Source organism: Grammomys surdaster, unplaced genomic scaffold, assembly GCF_004785775.1.
Source record: "Grammomys surdaster isolate TR1022 unplaced genomic scaffold, NIH_TR_1.0 214, whole genome shotgun sequence".
Lineage (NCBI taxonomy): Eukaryota > Metazoa > Chordata > Mammalia > Rodentia > Muridae > Grammomys > Grammomys surdaster.
In genome coordinates, this window is record NW_021604659.1 from 473,188 (window position 1) to 501,159 (window position 27,972).

Genomic DNA, 27,972 nt, shown 5'->3' on the forward strand with positions numbered 1-27,972 from the left:
AGAACCAGTCAGAACCCCAGCAAGCACAAAGAGACTCTCCAAGACAGCTCTCAGTAAGGTGGATGTGAGAGAAGCACTCTCTCCGCTGAGTAAGCCAATGTGTGCATCACAGAAAGTCATGCACACACCCACACTTTCAGTCGATCGTGGCAGAGGGACCAAAGATGTGAAGGTATTGTTAGCTGAGACATTGGACCCAGCAGTACATGTTACTTGTGGCAAGAGGCAGCAAGGGTCGTGTCAGAAAAGGTCCCAATCCCCAGAAGACCTATTTGGTCTTCAGGAGCTCTTCCAAACACCAGGCCATAACAAGGATTCAGTGACACTGGACAATCTTGCAAAACTGCCCAGCAGGTCTCCACCACCAGAGCCAATAGACACTTCAGTAGCCTCACGGAGACAGCCCAGAACTGGTCTGAGGAAAGTTCATGTCAAAAATGAACTTTCAGGAGACATAATGCATCCACAAATGTCAGAGAATATCGTGGACTTATCTAGACAACCAGAAAGTGAAGACAAAGTCATTCAAACAAGGAAGCAGTCTGTAAAGCGGAAATTAGACGCAGCAGTCCATGTTCCTGGCAGTAAGAGGCAAAGAATTACAAGAGCAGCAAAGACCCTGGAGGATCTGCCTGGCTTCCAAGAGCTGTGCCAAGCTCCAAGGTTGGTAATGGACTCAGTTATTGTTGACAAAACCACAAAGATGCATAGCAAATCTCCAGAACCTGTCGATACAGCTTTAGAGGCACAGCCAAGAAGAAGACTCAGGAGGAGACTGGATGTGACTGAAGAGCCCATACCACAAAGAAAGACTACAAGAGTGGTAAGGCAAACCAGAAACACACACAAGGAGCCTGTAGATGATAATAAAGGTATCGAAGAGTTTAAGGACTCTTCAGCACAGAAACAGGACCCAACTGTAAGTTTAACTGGCAGGAGGAACCAACCAAGGACAGTTAAAGAGAAGACCCAACCCTTGGAAGAACTGACCAGTTCACAAGAGGAAACTGCCACAAGAATGTCTTGCAAATCTCCACAATTAGAAAAGAAGAAAACCTTAGCAGGCTTAAAAAGGCAGGTCAGAATACAACTGTTCAAAGTGAGTATACAAGAAGAGCCCACCGCACAGAGAAAGCAACCAGCCAGGAAAACCAGGAGCACACTCAAAGAGCCTGTGGGTGACAGTACAAATGTTGAAGAGCTTAAGAAGTCTACAAAGCAGAAAATTGACCCAGTAGCAAGTGTGCCTGTCAGCAAGAGGCCACGGAGGGTACCCAAGGAAAAGGCACAGACCCTAGAATTGCCTGATCTCAAAGGACCAATCCAAACCCTAGGTCATACTGAGGAATCAGCAAGTGATAAAGGACCCACACAAATGCCCTGTAATTATCTACAACCAGAGCAAGTTGATAGCCTCCAAACCTCACCAAGACATCCCAGGACAAGACACGGGAAAGTAGAGGCAGACAAAGAGCCTTCAGCAGTAAGGAAGACAGTGCAAACATCAAGGCAAACTATGCGATCCCGCAAGGTCCCTGAAGTTGATGACAATGGTACCCAAGCTTCAAAGGCTCCTGTAAAGCAGACAGGAGATACAGTAGCCAAAGTAGCTGGCAGTAGGAGGCAGCTAAGATCACATAAGGATGGGGTTCAACCTCTTGAAGTCCTGGGTGACTCCAAAGAAATAACCCAAATATCAGACCACTCTGAAAAACTAAGACATGACACTAATATCCTTAAGAGCACTCTACCGCAAGAGCCAGACTTAGTAAAACCTCTGAGAACATGCAGAAGAGTGCTGAGGGCCTCTAAAGAGGACCCCAAGGAAGTGTTGGTGGATACCAGAGACCCTGCAGCATTACAAAGCAAAAACAACTCTTTACTGTCCCCCAAGAGGAAGCCTACAAGAGATGGAAGCATTCTGAGAACCAGGGTTTTGCGCTCTGTAACACCAAAGCAGGAAGCAACAGATGAGAAGCCTGTACCTAAGAAGCAAAGGACTGCTTCCAGCAAGAGGCATGTATCCCCTGAGCCTGTGAAGATGAAACGCACGAGAATCATGTCAAAGAAACTTGACTCAGTGGAAGAGCAGGTTAGCACCATTACAAAAACAGAAGAAATGGAAGCCAAAAGAGAAAACCCTGTCACTCCTGATCAGGTGATGCAGATGGACTTAATGAGTACCTGTCAGGGAGGGTGTGTTTTGCTGCAGTTATTTGTGTATAGCTGGGAGTTTATCCACATGTAAATATTCATTTCCTTACAGTTTTCATTTATTACCATTAATAGCCGTAGCCAGTGATCCCTTGGGGATTTGCACAAGGAATAGACTTAACTCCTAAATGTTTTCCTTTCTGGAAAAGAGCTGATCAAAAGCAGCTGTAGTACTTTTCAGGAGTGAATGAATTGCATGTATCTTTAGTTTGAAGAATTAATCAGGGAACAGGTGGTTAGTGTAGTTCTGTGTATGTGACTGTATTCTATTAAGGACACAGGTGCTAAGGTTTATATATCCTTGAGAAGGAATGAAAAAACAGGGAGGTCACCATAGCACCCCTCAAAGGTTGCAGGGCCTTGTACCTTAATGATCTTTAAAGGACCAGCAGTTCATTTACTGCCTTTATGATGGGCATTCTTCAATACTATGAACTGGAGTGTTTTTGATAGGCATTATGATTGATGAATTTATAATTTACAAGTAGAGATGATTATTTTTCCATAGGAACAAAGTAGCCAAGGCATTTCCTTGAATATCATAGACAACTCTTAGTTAATTAATTGGTATAAAATTTATGGTTTTCTTTTTTTATATTTTTGCTTTTATTTTTTTTTTCCTGATGGATTTTTTTAGGTTTAACTAATTTTGTGGTTGTCTTCTTATTCCCTTAGAAAACACCCCAGAGCTCTAGGCACCGAAAGAAAACCAGTGAAAAACAGCCAAGACCCATGTTTGATGCATCTGCAGAGAAGGTTGGGATAAAGAAAAATGAGAAGACTATGAAGACTGCCTCCCAGGAGACAGAACTGCAGAATCCAGATGATGGAACCAGGAAGTCTACATCTCGGGACAAAGTCAGTGGGAAAAGAACATGCTTGAGGTCTAGAGGTCAGACTGAGATTCCCCAGCCTCCAGAAGCAGAAGAGAAAACAAGCAAATCAGGTGCAGAAATTTTGATAAAGACTCAGAAAGAGAAAGGAGTCTCTGCAGATTCAGATGTTAGGTGTTTGAGATCCAGAAAAACTAAAGTCACTTTGGACAGTGGACCTAAGCCAAGAGTAACTCGAGGTGCCAAGAAAGATGCAAAAACTCCGAAGAAGGTAAGGGCCTTTGCTGTCTTACATTCTAAAACCCAGAACATTTTTTTTTTTTTTTTTTGGTTTTTTGAAACAGGGTTTCTCTGTGTAGCCCTGGCTGTCCTGGAACTCACTCTGTAGACCAGGCTGGCCTCGAACTCAGAAATCCACCTGTCTCTGCCTCCCAAGTGCTGGGATTAAAGGCGTGCGCCACCACCGCCCGGCCAACCCAGAACATTCTAATATTTATGCCTAGGTTACAAAGGTAAATAAGGACATTCAAGCAGCCCCTGCTATGCTAGTGGGAGAAGCCATCATTCAGGCCACCAACTTTCTTGTGTCTGTTTGATAGTTCCACTTTGAATAGTGAATTTACCTATTGAAGGTTTCATTCCAGAAGACCTAGCTAGTTATATCTAATACCATTTTCTGATGTTTGTGATGTTGCTTCTGATTATAGATGTCATCTTCAGCCTCTCTAGGTGGGCAACACTTAACTAAAACAAAGGTGGGCGTGTCTGGACCTCAAAAGATTTCCTTTAAAATGGCTGAATGAATTGGCTCAGCAGTTGAGAGCACTAACTGCTCTTTCAGAGGAGCCAGATGTAATTCCTAGACTCACATGGCTCCCAGCTATCTGTAACTCCAGTTCCAGGGGATCTGATGTTCTCTTCTGACCTCCTTAAGCACCAAGCAGGCATGTGCGCATACAAAAGTGAAGGCAAAAAAAAAAAAAAAATTAAAAAGGAATAAATCTGGTTTTAAAAAATAAAAAAAAAAAAAGGCAGAATAAGCCCAGGGTTGTCTGTCTCCTAAGCAAATAAATGGAAATAGGTAAATTCTACTCAGTGGGATGTGTGTTGTTTCAGCACCCAAAGCTCACAGTATCTAAGCTAGTAGACTGTAAATGTTCATGCACTGTTTGTGCTTTGCATCATTCCCAATGGCATGGTTACATTAAGCAGGAGTCTAGGAAAAGTTAAAGATGGGGTGGGCAGTTACTTTTGTGGGAGCAACACATAATTGTTCTCAGCACTCAAGTTGAACCTGAACATACTCCGAACATTCTGAGATAGCTGATGAGATAAAGATAGTGACAGCCACTCAAGGCAGAGGTGTGCTAAGCTGCAGTCCTAACCACTTCTAGAGTAAACCAAGAAACGTGACTGACAGCGCAAGGAGATCCAGGCTTCCCAGAGTCCATGAAACATTGCACATAGCTGAGGGATGGAGCAAGAGGCACGACAGTTATTTGATTGTGACTTGATCATTAATTTTGCTATTGTTATGAATCATAATGTAAATATCTGATATGCATGATATCTGATATGTGACCCCTGTGAAAAGGTTGTTTAACACCCCTACAAAGGGGTTGAGAACCACCACTCTAGAGGATGGAAGAGAGGCTCAGGAAAGTAGAGCAATACTCAGGAAGTGGAGGTGGACTGTCTGGAAGCAGAAACTATCTCATGGTGGTAAGCCTTCATTGTATATCCCAAGACACACTAGGAACTCAGCCTCACAGGCTTAATAAACGTATCTTATGTTCCCTCAGAACTCTAGGCACAGATTCATAATCCTGAAAGTAGTGCTTTATCAGAATGAAGCATCAGAATGAAGGCATAAGACCCAGTTTGTTTGTTTGTTTGTTTGTTTTGTTTTTACTCAAATGATCCTGAACACAGTTGCCAAGCCCTGAGGGTGATCAGGCCAAGTCATTGTATCATAGACACTCAGGCCTCCTCTCTTCACTGGTACCCAGCAGACTCCTTACACTGACGAGTTTTCACAGGACTGTATCTGTCTGTTCTGTTGCCCATAGACCTAGATACTGCATATGTGTGGGGGGGGTGGGGGGGGTGTTTTCCGGGGGTCCATCCTGCAAGTATGCTGGAGGAGCAAGCCTCTTATCTGGTGTGTGTACCTTTCTAACATGTGTGCAGTAGATCCATGTTAGCATCTACCTGTTATTTTCTAGAATTCCACAGCATTCACATACCAAGATCTTCTTGTCCACACTGAGCCTCACACTTAAGAGTTCCTGTTTTCTGTCTCCTTTTCTTAACTGTCCATGATCACTCATAAAGCTGCATCTAAAGTATGCCCAACATCAACCTTGGCTTTTCCTAATTTGGATGGGCCTTGTATTTATCAGGTACCAGAACTTTGCTCTAAGAGCCTATTGTGATCTTTTGATTTTTGTAGATTGGATCCCCACTACCAGGTAGATGGGCCTGCCTCCATCTTCCCATTGCCTTAGAGGACCCACTATCCTTTTTCAGCCAGAGAGGAGACCTCAGGACATATTGACTGTCCTTTGTCTGTGGGAGGTTGGCTTTAGGACACTTAAGTTTTCATCTAGGCCACATTCAATTTTTCTGAATGATGTTTTCTAATTAGTGAACCACATATAGTGATGGAGAACTTGTATATGTTAGAAAGTTGTCAAAGAGCACAGAATCTGTTTAAAAAGCTAAGTAAGAAACCATTTAGGAAGAAGCAACCTTAAGGTACGCATTGTAAAAGTAATTTTCAACTTTAAGTTTTTCTTTTTAAAAACACTGTTTTTGTTTTTTTTAATATATAGTGAATGTTTTGCCGTGTGTGTGTGTGTGTGTGTGTGTGTGTGTGTGTGTTTGTGTGTTTGTGTGTGCGCGCATGTGTGTATATGTGTATGTACCATGTGCCTGCCTACAGAGGTCAGTCAGAAGAGGGCATTTGATCCCCTGGATGGTAGTGAGCCACCATTTGGATACTGGGAGTTAAACTTAGGTCCTCTGTAAGTATAGAAAGTGTCCCTAGACACTGAGCCATCTCTCTAGCCCCTCAAAAGAGACCTGAATGACACCTAGTAAGGACGAGGGGTTCATCGAGTTGAGCTGGTCACAAAAATTGTTCCTTCACACTATTTAGGAGTTGTATTTTTCTTCCCAAACAGGATGAAGACATTGTATACACCAAGAAGTTAAGAACAAGAAGTCACCAGAAAAGTTAAACTACGTTGCAAAGACATTTAAGAAGGAAAAATAAATTTGGCTTAGTGTTAAATTCTAGTGTTATTTTCACCTCCAGTGTAAAGGTGAACTGTAAATAATACTGCCCGTGTTTAAGGAAGGAAGCTTTGAGCTTTCCTGGTCATACTCTCTTCAAGCTCCAATGGAGATCATGAAGGAGATCACTAGGGGTCTCAGAGCAATAACAGTTTAATGTTTGGGGTAAGCAGGCAGAAATGTAGCCCTCTGTCCTACCCAATAAAGCTCTGTGAAATTCACTGCCTCCTGTGGCCTCTCTGAGCAACTGCAGCTGCTCCTGTCTGCCATCATAAAGGAGGGGAAGGAAGTGTTCTTCCACTCATTAAATATTAGTTGTGCAGTTATATCAGCAGAGCTTACACAGGATACCTGTACGATGGAGCATTTGGTTTGTAGTCTATGACCATTAGTCATTTATACAAGTCAGCCAGATCCTTTGGGCCTTTGACCTTTGCTAGAAACGTCTGACAAGGATGACTGATGAGCTCACCTTCAGGGGCACAGGTTGCAATGTTAAAGAGTGGTTGGTGCCTGTGCTTTTCATTAGGCATCTGTATTGAATGAGTTGGCTGCCTTGCCTATGGAACCTTTTCTGTTGGAGAGTATACCACTCTAGTCTCCTAGCTTCTGCTTTTATCACGTGCTTTCTCTGACCTCTTGCCTGGCAGCATGAGGTCATCCTGGTGTCTGGTATGAGATGCTTATCTTCCAAGTCTCACTTTAACCCTATATCTCCACCGTGTATTTACATATGCAATTTTGTACTTTGCACTCTGCCTGCTAGTCCTCTTTCTGTTTCCAACAGCAACATATCATTCCAGATATCTCTGCCCAGTGCTGGAAGACAGGCTTCAGTGTGCCCTAGTGTGTGCCCTGGTCAGCTATTGCCCTAACCTTCACTTCTCCATCCCATCTGAGATACACTGAGTGAAGGCAGGGATTTGGCATTTTGGGTGAGTCTAGGAGTTCTGCCATTGCATCTAACTCAGGAATTCTATAATCAAGGAAAGGCAGCTCATTATTCATAAGGGGACAGTTGAAGCTTCATAGGGTGGGTGACAGTGGAGCTGGCAGAAGAGATTGTGCAGAGCAGAAGGCACAGAAGAAAGAGCCCTTTTTACCTGTTAGAGGGTGTGAGGCATGAAATTGTCCTTCATTGACTTGAATCCTAAAGTCAAACAAAGTCTTTAAAGTAACAGGAGCCTTGGTTATGAATTGTTCTGATGTGTGGAATTAGAAATGTCACATGTATATGGGAAATTGTAGTCAACGGCACACTATTTGAATGGAACATGGTGATGAGGGAAAGAGGAACACCTGTTCAGTTACAGGATATTCTGCCTGAGCCATGTCAGCACATTTTCTCACTGAGGTAACTAATACATCAAGAGCTTAAAAGGGTTGTCCTTAGGGGCTGGATTAGAAAAGCTCACCCAGGACTGAGGTGATGGCTCAATGAAGCAGCTACTATGCAGGCAAGAAGGCAAGAACAGATTAGCAGAACCTATGTTAGAGATGGGCCTGGTCACATAAGTCTGTAACCCCAGTATTGGGATATGAAGTCAGGTGAGTCCCCGAGGCGTGCCAGCCACCCTAAGCCAAGAAGATCCAGTAGAAAGATGTCCCAAATCAACCTTAGGCCTCCACACCACCTTGTCAGCTTGCATGGGCCATTGTGTGCACCTGGTAGGTATACGTGCACACATGTGCAGCCACTCCGTAAACTAAAAAGCTCATTTGAGGGTGATACCGTTACTCAAAACACGTTCATAGAACCTATCCTTTATTTATCTTTGTGTGGAGATCTGAGAAAGACCCATTTGTTGGTTGATTATAACAAATATCCACCCGATCCCCAAGTGTTTAGTTATGGTCTCTAGCAATGTCTGTTTCCCAGCAGAAAGCATGATGGGAGATTCCCAAGAAAGGCAAGATACTGTACTTTTTGCCTCCTAGATCCTCTATGACTCTTCCTGTTTTGTTGTCATTTGCTCCTGCCTCTCTCGAAAACAACTACTGTTTTCCCTGCCTGGAACTTGACCCACCCCTGCACTTCATCAATACTATTCATTGCAATGTTGAACTTAGCTCCAAAGAAGCTTCCTGGCCTCTCCCACTCCAGCAACTGTCCCAGGTTAGGGCAGGTCCTTAGTTGTCAGTAGCATCTGGGCTCCTAGTGAGAATTGGGATCCGAAATGCAATTTCTAGCCCCTTGACTAAACTGATTAAGTTTAATAGCATGTAATCCCAGCTCGCCTGCTCGTTGCAGTGTGACTTGGGGCACATCTTTTTCACTGTAACAGGCAGTTTTCTGGTCTAGAGAATGATGTTCTCAGCGCTCCGTCTCAGGGTAGTTAGGATTAACAGAATAGAATACTGCTTGTAGCTCCTGTCGCCTTTGGCCAGTGCTTGAAGTCAAGCTAATTATGATCATCTTCAGAGGACCTGTACCTCCAAGCTCTGTCATGAGGGGTTTCTCCATTGAGAAGGTAGAAGGACGATTTGGAACACCAAAGTCTCAGCACTAGATTTTATATGAAGCTCTGAAAAGGGAAACTCTAGGCCAGGAGTAATACAAAAGATTCCACCTCAGTGATTCTGGTCTCTTAATCACAGCTAATTTCTCAGCCCCAGCCAGTCATCATGCATTGTCCTAGTAAAGTAAAAGTTTCCTTTCAATGGTGCTGGACTAATGTTAATCATAGCTTATTTCTCAGTCCCAGCTGACTAGAAGCTACATAGTCTTTGAAAGTATACAAACAGCCCTGGTAGTCTTTGCTTCCCTCTAAAACTTGACAAGTCCGGCCTCCGTTCTCAGCATTATCTTTCAAGTTCCAACAGAATAGTTCTCACTGTATAGCCCTGGCTGACCTTGAACTCTCAGGTCCACCTGCCTCTGTCTCTTGAGTACTGGGATTAAAGGCATGTGACACCAGGCCAGCACTGTGCTTTAATAAAATAAAAGCGAAACAAAGCAAAAACAAAAGAAACAAACAAACAAACAAAAACCAGCAGAGTGAGATCTTGCTTAGCTAGGAAGAAACATTAGTATCCACAAGCATAAGAGGCCGCTAAAATACTAGCCCCAGCAACTACCACAACTGATGAAGTTTGTTTAGAAAGAAATTAAAGATTTTCAAATCACAAATATAACAGGGCCAATCTGATTTATTAAATCAACACAAGAGAATCTTAAGTTCCACACTGGGCCCAGGAGGCTGGTGAGTGTGAGAGGCTGGGAAACATACTAGCTGTTTCTCTCACTGTTGTGACAGAATACCTGGCAGGAAGTAACTTAGGGAAGCTTTGACTTAACAGTTTGTGGGGATAGTCTAGCATAATGAAGAAGGCATGGTGGCAGGAACAGAAGGCTGGTTGGAGCAGGGCTGGGCTAAAAATCCTTAGGCCCATTTCTAGTCACCTGTTCCTTAAAGGGCCCACAGCTTTCCCAATTAGTATCACTAGCTAGGGACCAAGTGTTCAGGCATATGAGCCAATGGGGCACATTTCACACTCAGGCTACAACAGAGGGAAAGTGAAGGGGAGTTTAGGGGGTTATCAGAGGCATAAAGAAGAACCCAGGAGGGCTGGCAAGGGAGGTGAAATAGAAGGGCCGTTAGAATTTTCTGATCCTATTTGGTTATGGGTATCAAAGATTGCTACCATCTTCTCCGGAAATCTTAGGGCTCTACTTTCCAGACTCAGTCCTCCCTGGACCCTGACAGAACATGAACTCCTTGCACTGGGAGTCAACATCTGTGCCTCTTGTATTGACACCTGCCTACCATAGACCATTAAGACCTATGACTCTGGCTCCACTGCTCACTCCCCCTTAGAAGCTGTTTCTGGGCCAAGTCAGACCTACATTTTAAAAGCCTACAGTGGGATTGGAATAGTTTGTTTGGTAAAGTGTTTGGCTTGTGAGTATGAGAACCAAGTTCAGTCCCCCAAGTCCACATAAAGTGCATGGGTATAGTGTCACACTTCTATAATCCTAGCGCTGGGGAGTTCAGATGAAATCTCTGGTGCTCACTGGCTGGCCAGCCTTGCCTAGTTGGTCAGCTGCAGGCCAGTGAAAATCCCATTCTTAAACAGGGTAGGCAATATTCCTAACGATGACACCCAACATTGTCCTATGGCCTTTACATGTATCTGCATGCACTCTCGAGACACACACACACACACACACAAACTCTTAAATGTGAAGGCAGAAGCACAGGTACAGGCTGGTAGTCAGAGGTTTATTCTTGCATCAGGATGTTTTCGATCTTGCTGTTCACATGTCTCAAGAATTCATCGACATTCACTGGCATAATCAGAGCAAGATCAAACGGTAAATGTAATCAAGGAGTAATATATGAGAGTTGGAACCATGACACATACACATATTATAAAGATTGCACATAAATTAAACATGGCTTGGTTACAAACAAAAATATATCAGTAAATATACGTGAAAAAAAAAACCCATCAAAAACCAATAACGTGGCCAAATGCTGAAACAGGTATCAGGCTCATTTTAAAAAGGTTTTAAAAACACATAAAAATACCTTGGAAAACACAGGTGTGCATTCCTCGTTCATCTAGCCCATGGAGAGAGAAAAGTAAAGCAAGTCACATAGTGACCAAGGGACGCACCTGATCAGAACGCTCAGCTCTGATTACTGTTTGGCATTGAACACAATTGCATGCAACAAAGAACTAAGAAGGTTGTTGGTGCCAGGCTGTTGACAGGTGTACAACAGACCTTCTTTGGCTGAAGGAAGAAGAAAAGAACATGCCAGGTACACAGAGAAGATGCTGAGCCCCCTCCCACACCCCCTTTGGAGGCCCCTTGCACACAGAGGCTCTGTGTCTTAGGGAGGCTGAATTTGGCTATGACATTATTAGCCAAAAGACTAGAGGGATTGGCCCCTCCAAAGTATAAGTGCTGCTCCAACTGTGCCCACAGGAGTGTGGATTCTGTTTCTGGAGTGGGACAAGCTGTTTAGAAACAGGCAGGGTTCCTGCAGGAGAACCTGGGACAGCCCCAAGGTGAGGAAAAACACACATTAGAATACTTTACTCTAGACATCCTGAAAAGATCTACCCTAAAGCATTTCTTGATACAAGAGATGCCTGGGATTGTAAGGACCAGTAACTAAGTTGGGGTGCTAACGTGTATGGCCAAACTTTGGCTTGGGACCAGTGTGAGGTCCCCTTCGTTCTAGTGGGCTTACTGCCCATTGTCTCATTTCAGTTAAAGTAAAGCGTTGAGCTTGAGGTCTAAGATGGAGGCAAAGAAGACCACTGGCCAGGAAAAGCTCCTTGCTCTTCTGCCTTCTGCCTGTGCCCCACTGCTGCTCAGAGAAGGGGAGGTCCCAGAAAGCACAGGCAGCCAGCCCTGGCCACAGCTGGTGGTGGTGGCAGCAGCCTTTGTGTGCTCTCACCCTGCATGCTGGGTGCCAGCTTGTGCCTCTGGATGGAACTCAGAGCTGAAGAGAACTCAGGGCCGAAGAGAAGCTTGGTGACCTGTTCACCTGTATGAAGCAGTGACGGACCCTGGGGTTGTCCCCCGTACACACTATAAACGAACAAGGACAAACTGCAATAAGCGTGCATGATCAGCCCTCTATGGAGATTACAGAGATTTCATTTCTCTTTTAAAAAGTTAAAAAGAAAAGTACCCAAACTGTATGTTCAAAGTCTTCAATGAATTAGACCAGATGTCTTTTTTTTTTTTTTACATTGTGCTCATTTGCTAGGTATCTAAATGCCACAGGAAGATCATTTTTATTGAAGTCAATGTTTCTACACTCATCCTCCCCCTCTCCATCCTTCTAACCTACCCCTCAGGCAGTGTGCCTGTCACTGCTGCCTGGGCTCAGAGGCTTCAGCAGTGTTTCTACCAAAGGTAAACTAGACTTCCAATTAGGATCTCTCTCTCTCTCTCTCTCTCTCTCTCTCTCTCTCTCTCTCTCTCTCTCTCTTAAATTAAACACCAAGAGGTGGGACATTTTTTTAAAAAAAAAAACTGTACAAATCTAGATTTTTAAGAATTCTTTTCTTACAAACCATCTTAACTTTTTACAAAGAAAAGCTGACATACCAAAATGGCTGTCAGGAAATTGACAGTGCAATTGTTTGTGGCCATTCTACCATTTGTTCCCGTGTGTGTGTGTGTGTGTGTGTGTGTGTAAGACAATTCATTTCTATGTGGAAGGGAGAGAAATAGCTGTGCAGTGAGCCTGTAGGCCCAATTAGGGTCAGTACAGACAACTGTGCCAGTGGGCAGGACATCAGAAATGAGCTTAGGTCGTTCTGAGCCAGGCACACAGGCAGACAGACAGCAAGTGGTTCCAGGAACACAGCTTGGATGGCTAGTTTGGAGGATCCTGGATGCCTGTGAGAATAGATGGCCTGGTACCAACACATCCCATTATCAACTCTACAGTGGCACTACACAGCCTTTCATAAATAAATGCCTTCTAAAACTCACGGGAAAGTCCCCATCTACCCTTGTACAACTGAGACCTGGATTTGGGTTACAAAACCCTTTGTTTGTTTGTTTGATTGACTGATTGTTTTACAGAGTCTCACTGTAGCCCAAGCTGGCCTGGCCTGGCCTGAACCAAATCCTTATGCCTCAGCCCCTCAAGTGCTAATAGTAGAGCTCTCCACTGCCATGCCTGGTTCCTTCTCTGATCTTTCAAATATAAGGATGGACCACATGGCTGAGACCTAGGACTGTGCTAAAGCCCCCATGTACACCGAGCCACATTCCAATGCCATGGGGACAACAGCTGGTGGGGAGAGTAAGTGTGATCTGATTCAGAGTCCTCAACTGTTTTCTCCACAAGGGGTTTCGGGGTTTAGTGTCTTTTCACAAACACATTTGACATGTTAAGTACTACATTTACAGATGTGTGACACCACGTGGCACATGATTTGTGACACCACATAACGTGACTCTAATAGAACTAAGGTACTGACTGATGTTAGCAGAAATATATATCTTCCCAGATAGTATTTGACCTTAACATGTTATTCCAATTTTTTAAAAAGGGTATTTACAATTTACCTTACAGCAGGTAGCCTTTAGAACATAACAAAATATATACAAAGGAATTAGGAAGGGTATTAATATCCACTAGGAAATAAATTAACATGATCTTTTTTTTTTTTTTTTACAAAATATACTGACCATTAAATTAAAAAATATTTTAAGGCAGGAATCTTCATTTGAAATTAGCATAATCAGAAAATATATCGATAAAATCTTGTACCACTTTGTAGCAGAATTCATATTGCTCCTGAAAGAGAACAAGAGTGTATTAATAATATATTAATGATAAACTGCTTCACGAATACTTGATGCATGTAATCAGAAGATGCGTTAGAAGCCCAGTTGTCAGTCAGTCTATTGATGCATCAAAGTCTGCAGCTCCCTCCCACACATCAGCTTCTGTTACATAATGTGCCTTTTAGGCACGAGACGTGTTTTAAACCAAGCTGTCTGTCCGTGCAGAAAACAACAATTTTCAGGTTCACACTAGTGTATTTTCAGAATGGTCTTAGGCAAACAACCCTGCTTTTCATATTGACATTGGAAGATATTTCTTGTGTTTGGGTGCATACCTGTTCGCACACTTGTGTGTGTGCAGGTACACATGTGTTAGCTTGCATGTGGAGGACAGAGGCTAACCTCAGGTGTCCTTCCTCAGGCACTGTCTGCTTGGTTTTTTGAGGCGGCATTTCTCACTAGCCCAGAAACTGCCAAGTCAGTTAGGCTGGCTGCCTGTGAGCCCCGGGAAGCCTTCTCTGGCTCCTAGGTGTGGGGTCACAAGTAGATGCCATTGGGTCCATTATCCTGTGTGTATGTGGAGGGGTGACTCTGTGGGGACAAAACTCTTCGAAACTCTGGTACTTATGCTTGCAAAGTGTTTTATCAACAGAGCCATCTCCCAAGGCCAGGAAATGCGTGGGTGTTCGAGTGTGTGTGTGTGTGTGTGGGGGGGGTGTTGAGAGAGTCATTTGTTGTTTTAAGAGAGTTTCAAGTTGCTCATCCTAGCCTGAATTCCTACTGTAGCCCAGGATGATCTTCCTGCCTCCACCTCCCAAGTGTTGGGATTATAGGCATGTGCCACCACACCTGGATGAAAACTATTTCTGAAGTGGAAAAAACCAAACAAACAAAAGAAATGATCCAGTTCTAACACTGAAGAATAAAGCTCACACTACCTAATTTATAACTGTTAAGCAAATAAAAATCATATGCTTTTATATTAATACAGACGTCATTAGGATTGCAAGACTAAAGGTCTTAGGTTCACGTAGAGCCTTTCCATTGTCACCGCCACAGCCCACCTGTCCTTGCACATGGGTCAGGCCACCTGCCAAGAGCATGTAGGGAAAGAGAGGTGGAAGAGAGGTCCTCATTAGGAGGCCCTGGGAAGTGATGGATTCAGCCTTTAAGACTGCACTTGCCCCTTCAACATGAAACGTTTTGGAATTGAGTGCAGACTCTCTCCCTCTAACCAGGAAGTGTGTGCTGGCTAATGAAAGAGAAAATGTAGAGCAATTGGATGTTAGGAGACCCTCCTCCTCCCAACAAGACCCTTGGAGGGGCCTTGAGGTTGAGAGAGACCTTCTAAAGGCAAACAGACCAAATGCTACAGTGGAACATGGAAAGGAACAAGCATCCGGGCTTTGAACTTCAGGGCTGCTTTTGAACTCTGTGACTGTGTTTTTTAAATGGAAATACAATTTGTGCATGAGCTCCTCCTCTTGAGTCTTGCTGGGAAGACTCCCCTTAAGACCGGGGAAGGGCTTTCCTGTGAAAGGCTGCAGCTAGGTCAGGCACTCTGGGACAAGGACCCTCCCAGCCCTCCCTTACACCGGGCGCTCCTTTTAATGAAACTGACATCAAACACACGAAACAATTCTCGACTCTTCTGGAACGTCAGAACAATCGGCTTCTTACCAGGGTTTGCACCATGTGTGGTCTCTGAAGCCTTAAGCTCTTCACAGCTTGAAACACATCAAGGAGTCCCTCAGCTTTCACTCGTTCCAAAATGTTACTGAGTGCTATGAACGTACCTGTCCGCCCTGCTCCCGCGCTGTGGAGAGAACATGCATAGTGAAGGCAAAGCAAGCAAGAGGCACATGGGGAAGAGACCTGACCACTTACTCCCCAACCCCAGGGGAGAACAGAAATATCAGTCACCGAAAGGCACCCATGTCTGACTGCATCTTTGTGCGTGGTGCTGTGCATGTACGTGTGTGTGTGTGCGTGCATGTAGAGGTCTATGTGTGTTGCCTTTCCTTATTGCTTTGCATTTTCATTTTTGATAGGGTCTTTCACTGTACCTAGAGCTCACTGTCTTGGCTAGGCTGGCTGGTTACCAGGCCCCCAGGGACTGGTTTGTCTGTGCCTAACTTGCACCAAAGATTACAGATGTGTACCACGGCACCTGGCTTTTTATGTGGGTAAAGATGATCATACAGCAAAACGCTATAGTGTCTTGGCCATCTCCCAACCCCCTCGACTGTCACTTAAGAGATCATTTATACACATAATACAGCAAGATCCAGCAAACAGAACACTGCTTCCTTCTCTAAGCATAAAAGTTGGAAACAGATGGGGACAACTTAGATGCTTTGAAGTAGTGGCTACAAATAGTATGATTCCTTGACTGACTGTCAGCTCAGCATTACTTAGGATGCATTAGAGATGCAAACCTTTTCTTTTAGGTACAGGGAGAAGAGACCCTGGCAAGTGCCATAGCCAGGATTCTGGGGCATTGACATGTCAAGGCTACAGTTTGGGGATAGCATAGTAAGATGCTCTCTGCTTGGAATAGTGGGTTCCCCTGAAGATGACACTTGGCCTGATGTTCCAGGACTCACAGAAGAGAGCTGGGAGAGGCTAAAGGAGACACGAGGCCAGCCTTTTCTAGTATCCTCTGGAGGGGCACAGCTGTCCTTGGAGCTCTTGGAATCTCTACAAATGGGTCTACTCTGAAGTTCAGGACCTATTGTTGTGGTTCATCCCCATGGCTGCCACCGGGTGCCCCAGGCTTGCAGAACTCATCTCCTGCTTTGCAAAACAAAGAGCCACTCAACTCTTTTCTAGTTCATACTGGAAAGGCTTTCAGGATTGAAAACTGAGGTGTGAGCGCCACCTGCTGGCCAGGCATGGTCTGCACTAGGTGGATTATCCACACAGGGAGAGTGTCCGTCTCTCTTATTAAACAGGGGCTCCTTAGACACAAGAGATAGGATAGTGGGCAAAAATAAAGGGTGTTCCAAAGAGGAAGTCAGATGTTCAGAAAATGAAGCAGCCACAGCTCCAGCGCTAGTGAGAATCACCCAAGAATAAAAGCATTCTAAACTGCTTGCCAGGGCTTGGCAAGTGTGGACAAGATTACTGGAGCAGGTAGCATAGTGTAGGGCAGGGCCTGTCCAGCCAGGGATGGAGGGGAGCTGCATATCTGTCATACATTCATGCTTTCTCATATGCTTCCTGCCATGAGCCTGACTAGTTACTGTCTCTAGGGACACCAGGAATGCGTTTCTGCCCTTGCAGCTGACTGGGTACATGAACAGGTTTACTTTAGAGATTTCAGTCTGAGGTCTAGAGAGAAGGCTCAGTTGGTACAGTAGTCACTGTGCACGCATAGGACTTGAGTTCAATTCCCAGATACTACTTTTAAAAGCTAGGCATGGTAGTGAGTGCTTGTAATCCCAGGGCCAGAGCAGTGAAGACTAGGAGGATCCCCGGGGCTCCATGGCTACCCAAGATAGTTTAATCAGCAAATATAGAACCAAGTGAATGGCTTACACTGAAAGAACAACGCCTGAGACTGACCTCTGACCTTTATGGGTTACATTTATGTAATCTCATAATCACACACAGAGAAATACCAGGCTAGACCTGTTTTTGTGAGGTCCTCGTGTTCTGTCTTGTGCTTTTGTTCAGCTGCGTTGAATGTTTCCAAGGCTAGGAGAGAGGGTGGGCAATGAGGGGAGGGGCAGACAAAGTCAGAGCTGCCTTTCAGAGTGAACACAGGGAAGCTGAAGTTCAGGAGGGTATCTGAGGGCTTTGCCGGGAGGTTTGTGTGACTTCAACAGGTTATAGCCCACTGTGTCCACTCTGGCGATTCCTCAAATGTATGTACATTCTGCATGTGTAACATAGTAGCTCTTGTGCCCATCTGTGAAGTTGTGTGTGTGTGTGTGTGTGTGTGTGTGTGAAAGGGAAGGTGACACATGGTCTAGGTAAGCAATCCCCAGAGAGCAGCTGTCCAGCCCTCTCTAGCTGCAGGGTAGGTCTCCAGAAACATCTGGTTTGCTTTTGCTGTCCCGATGGGACATGGCCCCCGTGAGGGAGGGGCAGCTCACCTGCAGTGCACGGTGATGGGGTGGTTGCCTGTCTGCTGCTGCTGCTTCTGCACTGCAGCAATCAGGTCAATCATGCCTTTGCCCTCAGCAGGGATTCCAACCTCAGGCCAGCCATGGAAATGGAATTGTCTCACCATGCGGACCTGCTCTTCCTGGCGGGCCAGGGGCTGCAAATGAAAGAGAAGTCTCAGAAGACTGCCCACATCCTGCCAGCGATCTTGCCCACCTTGCCCATGAGTCCTTCTGGGTCTCGAAGCCCCCTCCGTCTACCCCCAGACAGTCCAGGGGCCTGGCTAGTGACTATGCTTCCTTCTGAACCCCCATTAGGCTCTGACCAGCCCTTTCAGGAGTGTTGGTGGTTTTATTCAAAGATAAGAGTCACATTTCTTGGGAAATTAGGCTCTGAGTTCCCACCAGGGGTTAGAGTCAAGCCCAGTGGCTCAGGCAGTCCACTGTTGGCCAGGAGGGAGCAGGGAGAGCCTTCCTGAAATGACTATCTTCAGTTCAGAATTGATCCAGCTTGTGAGCTCTTGTAGCTCTCACTGAGCCAGACAGACCAGACGTTGTGTGGTCAGAGGTCAAGGCCCAGTGTGGACAGGGACAGTGAGAGGTTCTGGAAGGGGTCCTTCCTTTGGATCTGTTGTTTCTCCATCCCCAGCTAAGGTTACTCTCCCCAGTGATTGTAAGACCCAGGAAATGAACCTCTTTGCCATTGAACTCATCCTCCAGCAGGAGGCACAGAAACCAGAGTTTATAGGACACCTACCATCAGATGCTCCACTGGCCTCTCCTGGTTCCCTGGGACTTAGGTGGGTGGTGACAAGTTCAGGGACTTCCCTGGTATATAAGTAAGCACCTTCCAAGGGAAAATGTTTCAGGTTCACCAGGGTTTGGGGGGGGGGGTCACAGCGATTAATACCTGTTTGAAAGTAACCAGAAAGTCTCGTATGCTGATGGCTTCAGACAGGGTGTCGCTCTTTATCTCTATGGTTATATCCCCGTGAGTCACTGAGCCCTCCGTTGGCCAATACTGGTAGCATTTATCCTAGGAGGAAAACAGAAAATGGTTGGTTGTTGCCACTTAGGGTGCAGAGTTGATGTCAGGCCATTTCACGTAACCAGGAAACTCTTCTGTGAACATGGAGATAAATCCTGTATCTGTTGATCATGAGCAGAGGACAGGTCTGGAAAGACCCTGATTTTTGGAATGCTGATCCAAATGAGAGAAAGGAAAATTTATTCAATGGAACTGGAAGATGAAATCGAATCTCAGAATCACTGTGTAAGGTTGATGTAAATGCCACAGCTTCTCCTAGAATCAGGCCAGGAAACAAATCTCACTACTCTATATTGTAATTTTGTCCTTGAAGATTACTTTTTGAGTCTTAATAAAAAAAGAAGGCATAAAAGACTGGGGCATCCCTGAGGCAAAAAGCAGAAATATCAGACTGCAATGAAGTCCTCTTTGCTTCATCAACAGCCATCATCCAAAGATTATAATGGAGGCTGCTGAATGCAGTAAGATGCAAGCCACATAAAAACAGCCCAGGATGAGCATCCACCATATGTAAAGAACTCTTAAAACAACAAGGAGACAAAGAGCTCAGTAGAAGAACAGGAGCTTTGGTGCTTGTTGGCTATCTTGATTGACAGATTGATGAGATTTAGGATCGCCTTGGAGACACACCTAGTCTGTTCTGAAGGTTTCCAGAGAGATTCAACTGACAGGGAAACACACTTTGACTACCGGTAGTAGCACTCCTTGGGTTGGAGCCCTGGAGTAAACAAACAGGAGGAAGTGAGTGGATCACAGGTGCCCAGCAGTCTGCTTCTTGACTGCTGATGCAATGTGACCAGGTATCCTGTGCTCAGGCTGCCACGACAGACTCACTCTCAAATCACTAGCCAAAATAAACCCGTCCTTCCTTAAGCTGCTCTTGTCTAGCATTTTATCACAGCAGTGAGAAAGGCAATAGGTAAAGAGCAAGGGAAAGCATTTTATACAAGAAAGAAGACAACCATAGGTATGTAAGATGATGTCTCACCTTGTAGGAGTGAGAGAAATGCCAATCAAGGCCACAGAAAGCTAAATTAACATCCTCTTAGCAAGGATCAGGGTGCCTGGGGAACTCTAGGCACTCCCAAAACGCCAGGCAGACCGATGAATATGTCTTATTCATTGCTGATATTCACTTTAAAAGCCACTTTGGACAGCAACCAGGAATCCTCACTCTTGGACAAACTCTGCAATCTGACAGTTTGTCTACTTGGCACCTGCAAACCCCTGGCAGCCAGAAGCCTGTCACCACCACTTATCATACAACAGGATGGAACTGGCACCACGATCAAGGGTGGAAAAAGCTAAAGAAGTGGACACAGGATGTGTGTTCTGTGGAGAGGGGGCTGAGACACAGTCACAGACATAAACATAGAAAAACAGCAAAGCTACTACTCTATCTGGGAAAACCACATCCCAGAAGATTGCACACAATGGAAATCTTTATATAAAGTTGCAACACAAGCAAAATAAGTTAACTGTTTCTTTAGGCATGAATATATTATTTTTTTAGATTTATTTATTTTTGTGTGTATGGGTATTTTACCTGCATGTACACATATGCGTACATGTGTGTATGTGCGTGCACACATGTACCGTCTGCATGCCTGGTGCCATGGATCCTCTGGAACTGGAGTTACAGATAGTTGTGAGCTGCCATGAGGCTTCTGGGAATTGAACCCAGGTCCTCTAGAGGAGCACACAGTTTTATAACCTGGCCTTGAGCTGAACTCTTAGAAGAGGATGAGAGAAATTCTCTAACCTCCTGCTGCCTCTTCCCGATTGCCAGGATTATAGATAGATGCACCATGTCCAGCTGTTTAATGCCCCCCCAAAACAAATAACATGTCCACCAGGATAGCTTTAGTCAAGAGGACAAAACACCAGTGTTGTCAAGAATTTGGAGAAACCAGAGCCCCCGAACACTGAAGTTGGGAAGGTAAACAGGGATGAGGAAGCAGAGGCTCAGAGCAGGCACTGCTTTTCTTCAGAGGACCAGGATGTGGTTCTCAGCACCCACATCAAGCAACTCGCAGTTGCCTCTAGCTCTAGGGGATCTGACTCCTTCTTCTGGCCTTCATGTGCAGCCACACCCCTGTGTAACCCCCTGCAAGTACATAATTTTAAAAATCTTTAAAGTATTGATCAATGATCATAAGGAAGTGATTCTCGCGCAGGTATGTAGGTGAGGAACACAGAAGTTATTCCTGCACAAAAACAGATGTTCACAGCAGCAGAGTGGAAACAGCACAAGCGTCCAACAGCTGACGAACTGGGAAGTACAAGTGGCACAACCATTCACACGATGGCATCTTGTAAAGAACAACAATGAAAAGAACGAGGTCTGCAATCAGTGCTCAGCCCTAAACGGAACATCTGTATCCAGCTCTGGCTCCGTCCCAGCCTCACGAAGGCTCGGGGAGGCTGGAGCAGAAAAGAAGAGGCAAAAGATGGGGAGGAGGGCTATGAAATGCTGTCTTCCCTACACTGTGTGACCACTGTAGTTGATAACTCACTGTAGACACAGAACTGGCTTTAGACCCACTTAAGAGCAATCTAAGAAAACCAGTCAACATTCGCACAGGCAGCACCAGTCAGGACTCAGTGGATTACAAGAAAAAGGAAAGGTGAGGAGAGGGGGATGTGCTCCGAGGTACATGAGGGAAGGGGAAGGGAAAAGCTGGGGAGATTACAATCAAGATACATTGTTTACACATGTTAAGTTGTTAAGGAAAAGAATGAACTCCAGGTTTATGCTACAAATGGGTGAGCCTTGAGGACAAGATGGCAAATGAAGATTCGCTCCCGAAACAGCACACACTGTGCAACTTCATTTACACCAGCGTCCAGAGAAGCAAGTCAGAGTCAGGAAGCCGGTCAGTGGTTGTCTGAGGCTGGGAGGGGTGGGGATGTGGTGACTGTTAATCGAACAGCATTTCTTTTTGAGGTGGTGACCACGATTTGGAGTTAGACAGAAGACATATTGGTCAAACACTATGAACACATTAAACCCTAACCAACTGTTCCCTTCAAAAGATGGATTGCTTTCTGGGTGAAGCACAGCTCAATAAAGTTTTGTTTTTTAAAGAAAGCAAAACATAGATTCAGCATTGTGGCCATATTTTGGGGTAGCACTTAGAGAGATGCTCTGTACTGGTAAAGTGTACTTTTCTGGGTTTGTGACATTACTAGGCCATGGCTGGATCTCTGGGAAAATGCAAATGTGGAAGGCATCTAATCCATTAGGACAGCAACCAGGAGCATAGATCAGTGTCTGCCTTCACATATTGCAAACAGGAAGCAAATGCCCTTTGCATTCACAGGCTGTGACCTTGACGTTTAAAAAATGGTGGAACATCAAGGCAAGAGTAAAGATAGCCAAGGCAAAGACTATTTGGGGCCAACCACCCTTCCACCCATCTGAAGCAAAGATGGAGTAAGATCTCAATCATTCCAGCCTCCCTCTCTCCTTCTCTTCTTCCTCAGTCCTCCTGGTTTGGCCTCACCCATGTGTTCTCAGGCTCCACACTGCTAAGGCATCATACCATTAGCTACCTGTCTCTTATACATCCAGCATACAGAGGCCCCGCCCCAGCCTGCTCACCTGCTCTCGCTCCTGCACCTCGGTCAGCATGACGATTGTGTGTGACTTCCATTCCCACACCATCCTCCAGAAGTCCTCAACTGTGTGAGCCAGAGGCCCCTGTGTGGCCATGAAGTAGTCCTTCTGCCTGTAGCCCTAGAGGGAAGTAGAGGTTAGGGACAGGCTACTTGTCCCCAGAGCCACCACCTCCACAGGCACTCAGGGCAGCCCTAGGCTGATGTCAGCAATTCCAACGTTCCACAGACTGAACAGAAGGCCTGCTGTCACAGGTGCCTGCCCCAGCCCATGGATACACCCATAAAGCAGGAATTGTCTCTTTATCAGGGTGCTCTATACATCTGGCCTAGTTGCAGAGGTCATCTCTAAGAGCTATCAGAGGCCCAAAGTTACCAGGACAGCACTCAGTGGCCTTGATTCTCATGGGTTCTCTGTCCCAGCTAGATTCCCATCACAGCGGAGCAGAGGCACTGCTAGAGCAGGGGCTTCCGGTCTCAACATGTCCATTAGCTCCAGTGGAGACAGAAGTGCTAATAGCCATTTGGTCACAAAGTTCTTTCTTGTCTCTTTCCCTGCCAACTCCACTGTGCATGGAGACTGGATCCAGCTGTGTGCCAGACAGATAATTGCCCAGTCTATGTGAGTTCAAGTCACAGACATCACTCAAGAGCCAACACGTGTTCTTCAAATTGAACTGTGGTGTCACAATATGCAAATGCAGAGGAACTTTCCATTGTCATGTGGAAACAGACAATTATTCAGCAATGAAACTAGGTCCCATTTCCAAAGCTCATTATTTGTTGATTTTTTTTTGTCTTTTAAAAGTTTCTTTGGCTTTTGAATTTTATGTGTATGAGTGCTTGCCTGAGTGAATGTATGTATGTGTACCATGTACATGCCTTGCGTCTGTGGAAACGAAAAGAGAGCTTTGGCTCCCTTGAAACTGGAGTTGTAGTAGTTACGAGCCACTATGTGGGTGCCGAGAACCAAGCCTAGGCCCTCTGCAAGAGCAGAAAGTGTCCTCAGCTGACACACCACTGTTCCCATCTTTTCCCTTTTCCATTCAACTTTTTTGAAGCAGGGTCTCATATAGTACAGGCTGACCTCCAAGTCCCTATGTAGCTGAGGCTAGCTTTGAACGCCTAATATTTCTGCCTCTAATTCCCAATGGCTGGAATTAGAGGTATGTACTACCACCCTTGGCTCACTGTTTATTATTTTAAAAGCAAAGTAATTCTGCCATGAAAATGGAGTGTCAGTGCTTCTTGTTGTATGGAAAGCAATGTTCACACTCAAGGACACATATTTATACAGGAAGGAGTCACATGTTGCAATGAACACACACACAGGGCTGCGATACATACGTCTATGAAGGATGCGTTGATATAGTCTGTGAACTCTTGCCCTCTTTTCATGGAGAGGATTACCCGATTGAAGTCATCTGTGAAGCAGGATTTTCTTTGTTAGTGTAGGTATGAGCATCCCTTATAGACTGTGATGGTCCAGGTTAACCGTGAACTTGATGAGATCTAGACTCACAGGGAGATGGGCCTCTGGGTAAACTGGTGGGGGATAATCCTGGTTACACTAATTTATGTGAAGACCCATCTTAATTGTGGGTAGGGCTATTCTCTGGCCAAGGAATCCTAGACTGTGTAAAAAGGAGAAAACAAGCTGAGCAGCAGCACGTATTCATCGCTCTCAGCTTCCTGACTGTGGGTGTGATGTGGCCAGCTGCTTCAAGCTCCCCTGCCTTGACTTCTCCACCACAGTGGACTGTGCCCTTGAACCCTGAGCCAGAATCAGTGCTGCCTTAGCTTGTTTTTTTGTTAGAGTATTTTATCACAGCAACAGGAAAAGGAATTAAGTCACAGACCAAGAATATTAATAAAGCCATCTCTTTGGGAAGTCTGTGTTATCAAATAAGTTCCTTAAGTGGTTCAGGGAAGCTCTGAAAACAATCCAGTTATCATTTTTGTTATTCAATCATCAGTATAATATATCCCCAAATACAAACGCTAAAAATACTGCAGTTAGGAACAAGGGGAAGGTAACCAGATAGGATCAGCAGCTGCCGAGGGAGACACTGAAGCCACCGAGAACCAAGGTGTAGAGGCTGGGGGGTGAATTGCCTAGCCTCCTACAACTCTCTGCTTCCAGAGAGGAGGTGGCCTGCTTACAGATATTCAACTTTGGTGGGTACTTGCTAAGCCTCAGCTCCATGGAAGGCATGGAAAAGCAGTGTGTGACCTGAACTGCCCTCTCCTCAAGCCTGTGCTTCCCACGTGCTTCTCTAGTTGTGTTTTCCTAGATATCTCTTCATGCCTTGCTGGCAGGGGCGGCTGTGGGTTCCTGCTGACTGTGGGTCTTTGCCTCAGTTATCCTGATCCTCAAAGGCAGACTAGAGTTGACTCTACCCCAGGAAAGTGTATGAAATTCCCAAGGCAAGTTATTTTGTTGTTTTTGTTTTGTTTTGTTGTTTTTCCCCAGGAAGGGCTCAGCTGAATTCACCTTTGGTCTGACTTAGTCCTTTGACATTCTTGGCTGTGCAACTTACTCCCCACTATGTAAGGGGAGAGGGGCCTCCAGAAAGCACTGGTGAGGCATCAGGTCTCATCTGAGGCAAGCATTTTAGGTCCCAGGGAACCTTCCCTATACAGAAGCTCTGGTGTCTTGCCTTTGAGCTATATTCTAGGTACCACTTGATACCCTCAAGGGTTCATGGAGGTCCCTCAGAGTGCCCCCAGGAGAGTCCTTTCTCCCTAGCATCAGACACAGCACCCAATCTCCTAGAACTACATCCAGAGGCACTTGTTCCCTAGCATGATGTACAAAGGTAGGTGGTCCAGCGCGTGAGGTGTACATGCCCACTGCCTTACATGGGATGATTTGGATGACACGGGCCTTCTTCATGTTGGCAGGCAGGTTGCCCGTCCTCATGTTCTCCTTCATGATTCGCACGTTGGTCAGTTTCTGCAGCCAAGCAATGTAGTTAGAGCAGAGCATGACAGACCTGCAGCAGGAGACCTGCCCAGAAGTTTGTTTCCAGAAGTTGCCTTGATGTTGGGAGATTAAGTGGTTCTACATCGTCGTTCTTCCCCACAACGTGATACGCACCCACCTAACTTTCTGAGCTCAAGAGGCTTCATTTAAGTAGACACCGTTTTTTCTTGGCTCCTTGGCCACCCCCAGCCCCTCAGGGCACGGAAGCTGCTTTGTAGCACTCACCCTGAACTCTTCCTCCAGCCCGATCTTGTCAAAATGGGTGGCTGTGCCATGTAGCGTCTGCAGGTGCCTCTCCAGGGAGGACACATCCAGTTCCGTGTCCCCATAGAGGTAGTATTCCAGTAAGGCTTGGTAGATGAATGTATACTGAACCTGCAGGGAGACGGGGTGGGGGATGCTACTCAAGACTGCCCTGAGCTCAGGGGGCTCTCACTTCTCCTTCTACTGGTAAGATAAGGCCAAGGAGCAAAAGCCCATTAGTGACCATGTGGACTGGTCGACTAGGGTAAAATAAGATGACAGCAATGGCCACGACCTCCGAGGGCTCCGGGGGCTATGCCAGCTGCTTAGAATCACTGCCATGGCATATGAACATACCAAGAATCAGGGTCACCAGTCTGACTCCATGGGAGTTAATGACACAGTGGGAGGCACACCAGGTCTGACAATGGGCATGCTCATAGCCTGTGGCCACCTGCCTATTAAAACCAGACCTACCAGCAGGAGAGGATGTGCCTAATCCTGTAGAGACTAGATGTACCAGGGTGGGGTGATTGTAGGGGGAATATCCTCTCAGAGTTGAAGGGGACAGGGGATGAGAGGAGGGACTCTGTGAGGGGGAGGATGGGGAAAGCATTTGGGATATAAACAAACAAACAAACAAACAAACAAACAAACCAATAACAGCAAAAATCAGACCTACAAGCTGGGCCTGGTGGCACTGGTTTAAAATTCTAGTTATTTGGGAAGCTGAGACAAAGACAACAAGTTCAAGGGCTACCCAAGCTCCAGAGTCAGATCAAAACCAGGCTGGGCTGCTCAGTAAAACTGAGTCTCAGGAAGTAAAGGGACGGCTGAGAGTATAGCTCAGTCATAGAGTGAATTCACATGACAGACCAGGTGCAATACTTGGTACTGTAAAAACAAAACAAAACAACAACAACAAAAAAGTAAAAAAAAAAAAAATTTTAAATGGTCCCATGGAGTGGTGCAAAGGCACCTGAGTGCTCTGTGACGCTTAGGCCAGGGCAGGAAGAGATGCCACTCACATCTGTCTGGACCATCTGAGGGCGCTGATTGCGGATTCTAGACACAAACTCAAAGACGTCAACCTTCTGCTCCGAGTGTATCATGTCCATCATGGCATCGATCACAATGAAGGTGCCAGTCCGACCCACGCCCGCGCTTCAGGGAGGAGAAAGATGCCACCTTGTGAGTCACATTCCCCTGAAGTAAATGGCAAGCCTGGGAAGATGCCTGAACCTGGGGGACAAAGGACACAGCCTAGGGCAAAATTAAATAGGGTGCAACTTAGAAGACTAAGGAGCAAGTCTATGTATGGCCACCAGAGGGCACTGTCGCCCCGGTAATTTATCTCGGGACTAGAGACATTGAAGGTTGTGTGTGTGTGTGTGTGTGTGTGTGTGTGTGTGTGTGTGTGTGTGTGTGTGTCCTGGTATGGGAATTGAGTGATCCTCAAGATATCAGGTAGAACAGAAGGCAAGGTCAGTGGACCTGCCCAGAGCTCCAGCTCCAGCCATCAACCTGGGCCTGCCAGCCTTGAAGAGTTTTACATAGTGGGGGTCTGTTCAGGCACCACTGGGCTGTGCTCCAAAGACCAAGTGGGGCTAGAATTCCTGTCTCCACACACAGCTCTGGGTATATCTGTTGTGAGACTTCATGCTCTCCAGCCCTATCTCTGCCCACCCCATCACTGCCCCACTGGCCACTCTCCACACTGTGGCTGGCCCCTCCCTGACATACCTACAGTGGACCACAATGGGCCCAGCATGTGAGGGGTTGAGTGTCTTCACTTTCTTCAGGAACTTCAGCATTCCGATGGGAGTAAACGGCACCCCAAAGTCAGGCCAGCTGGTGAAGTGAAGCTGGGAGACCAGCCGTGGAGCTTTGCAGCCTTCGGGGAGTTGCTGTGAGGGATAAAGGGGAAGTGAGAGGTGGGAGGTGGAAGCACCTTATCCTGACCACTTAGCATCTCCTTCTGAAGGACAGTGGGGCTCATGCCAGGTAAGTATCTGCAAACACAGAGAACCCTGGAGTGCAGGGGTACTGTACCAGACATGACAATTCACAGCTCTTGGCTGACAAAAGGCTTGCATAGCTGGTTATACCCAGGTCAAGATCCCAGTAGCCACACATCCCAAAAGCTGGTCTTAATGCTCATGTATTCCAGCTGCGAGTGGGCCTGGCTGCTCTGTCTGCACAGTCCCACCTTACTCCTGGGTACCTGAGTCATTGCTAGCATACTTAAGTCTCCAAGAGTCACTGTGGGAAGGAAGGATGAGGCCTACACACTGGAGACCTCCCGACCCTCCTTCATAGATTCTTCAAGCCTTTGCAGCATGGTTCTCCTGCCTCTGATG

At 45.8% G+C, this 27,972-nt stretch overlaps 2 protein-coding genes across 7 annotated transcripts in view; one reads left to right on the forward strand and one right to left on the reverse strand.

Annotated features, from left to right (window-relative positions):
• Mki67 (marker of proliferation Ki-67) overlaps positions 1 to 6,565 on the forward strand; it is a 26,720-nt gene extending 20,155 nt beyond the window's left edge. Inside the window, 3 exon segments of the mRNA XM_028772536.1 lie at positions 1 to 2,158; positions 2,890 to 3,318; positions 6,233 to 6,565. The exon segment at positions 1 to 2,158 is cut by the window's left edge and continues 10 nt beyond it. Coding sequence (XP_028628369.1) covers positions 1 to 2,158; positions 2,890 to 3,318; positions 6,233 to 6,289 — 2,644 coding nt within the window. The 3' untranslated portion in view covers positions 6,290 to 6,565.
• A 3,981-nt stretch (positions 6,566 to 10,546) lies between these two features.
• Ptpre (protein tyrosine phosphatase receptor type E) overlaps positions 10,547 to 27,972 on the reverse strand; it is a 150,791-nt gene continuing 133,365 nt past the window's right edge. For 3 of the 6 annotated variants that reach the window (XM_028772531.1, XM_028772533.1, XM_028772534.1), the window contains 10 exons: positions 27,356 to 27,519; positions 26,641 to 26,776; positions 25,595 to 25,744; positions 25,246 to 25,393; positions 23,731 to 23,807; positions 22,370 to 22,504; positions 18,628 to 18,753; positions 17,709 to 17,875; positions 15,289 to 15,424; positions 12,477 to 13,618 (listed from right to left, as the gene is read on the reverse strand). In XM_028772531.1, the coding sequence (XP_028628364.1) occupies positions 13,544 to 13,618; positions 15,289 to 15,424; positions 17,709 to 17,875; positions 18,628 to 18,753; positions 22,370 to 22,504; positions 23,731 to 23,807; positions 25,246 to 25,393; positions 25,595 to 25,744; positions 26,641 to 26,776; positions 27,356 to 27,519 (1,314 nt within the window). In that variant the 3' untranslated portion in view covers positions 12,477 to 13,543. Of the gene's footprint in view, positions 11,890 to 12,476; positions 13,619 to 15,288; positions 15,425 to 17,708; positions 17,876 to 18,627; positions 18,754 to 22,369; positions 22,505 to 23,730; positions 23,808 to 25,245; positions 25,394 to 25,594; positions 25,745 to 26,640; positions 26,777 to 27,355; positions 27,520 to 27,972 lie in introns of those variants that run through there. The other 3 variants (XM_028772530.1, XM_028772535.1, XM_028772532.1) reach the window with 3 other exon arrangements.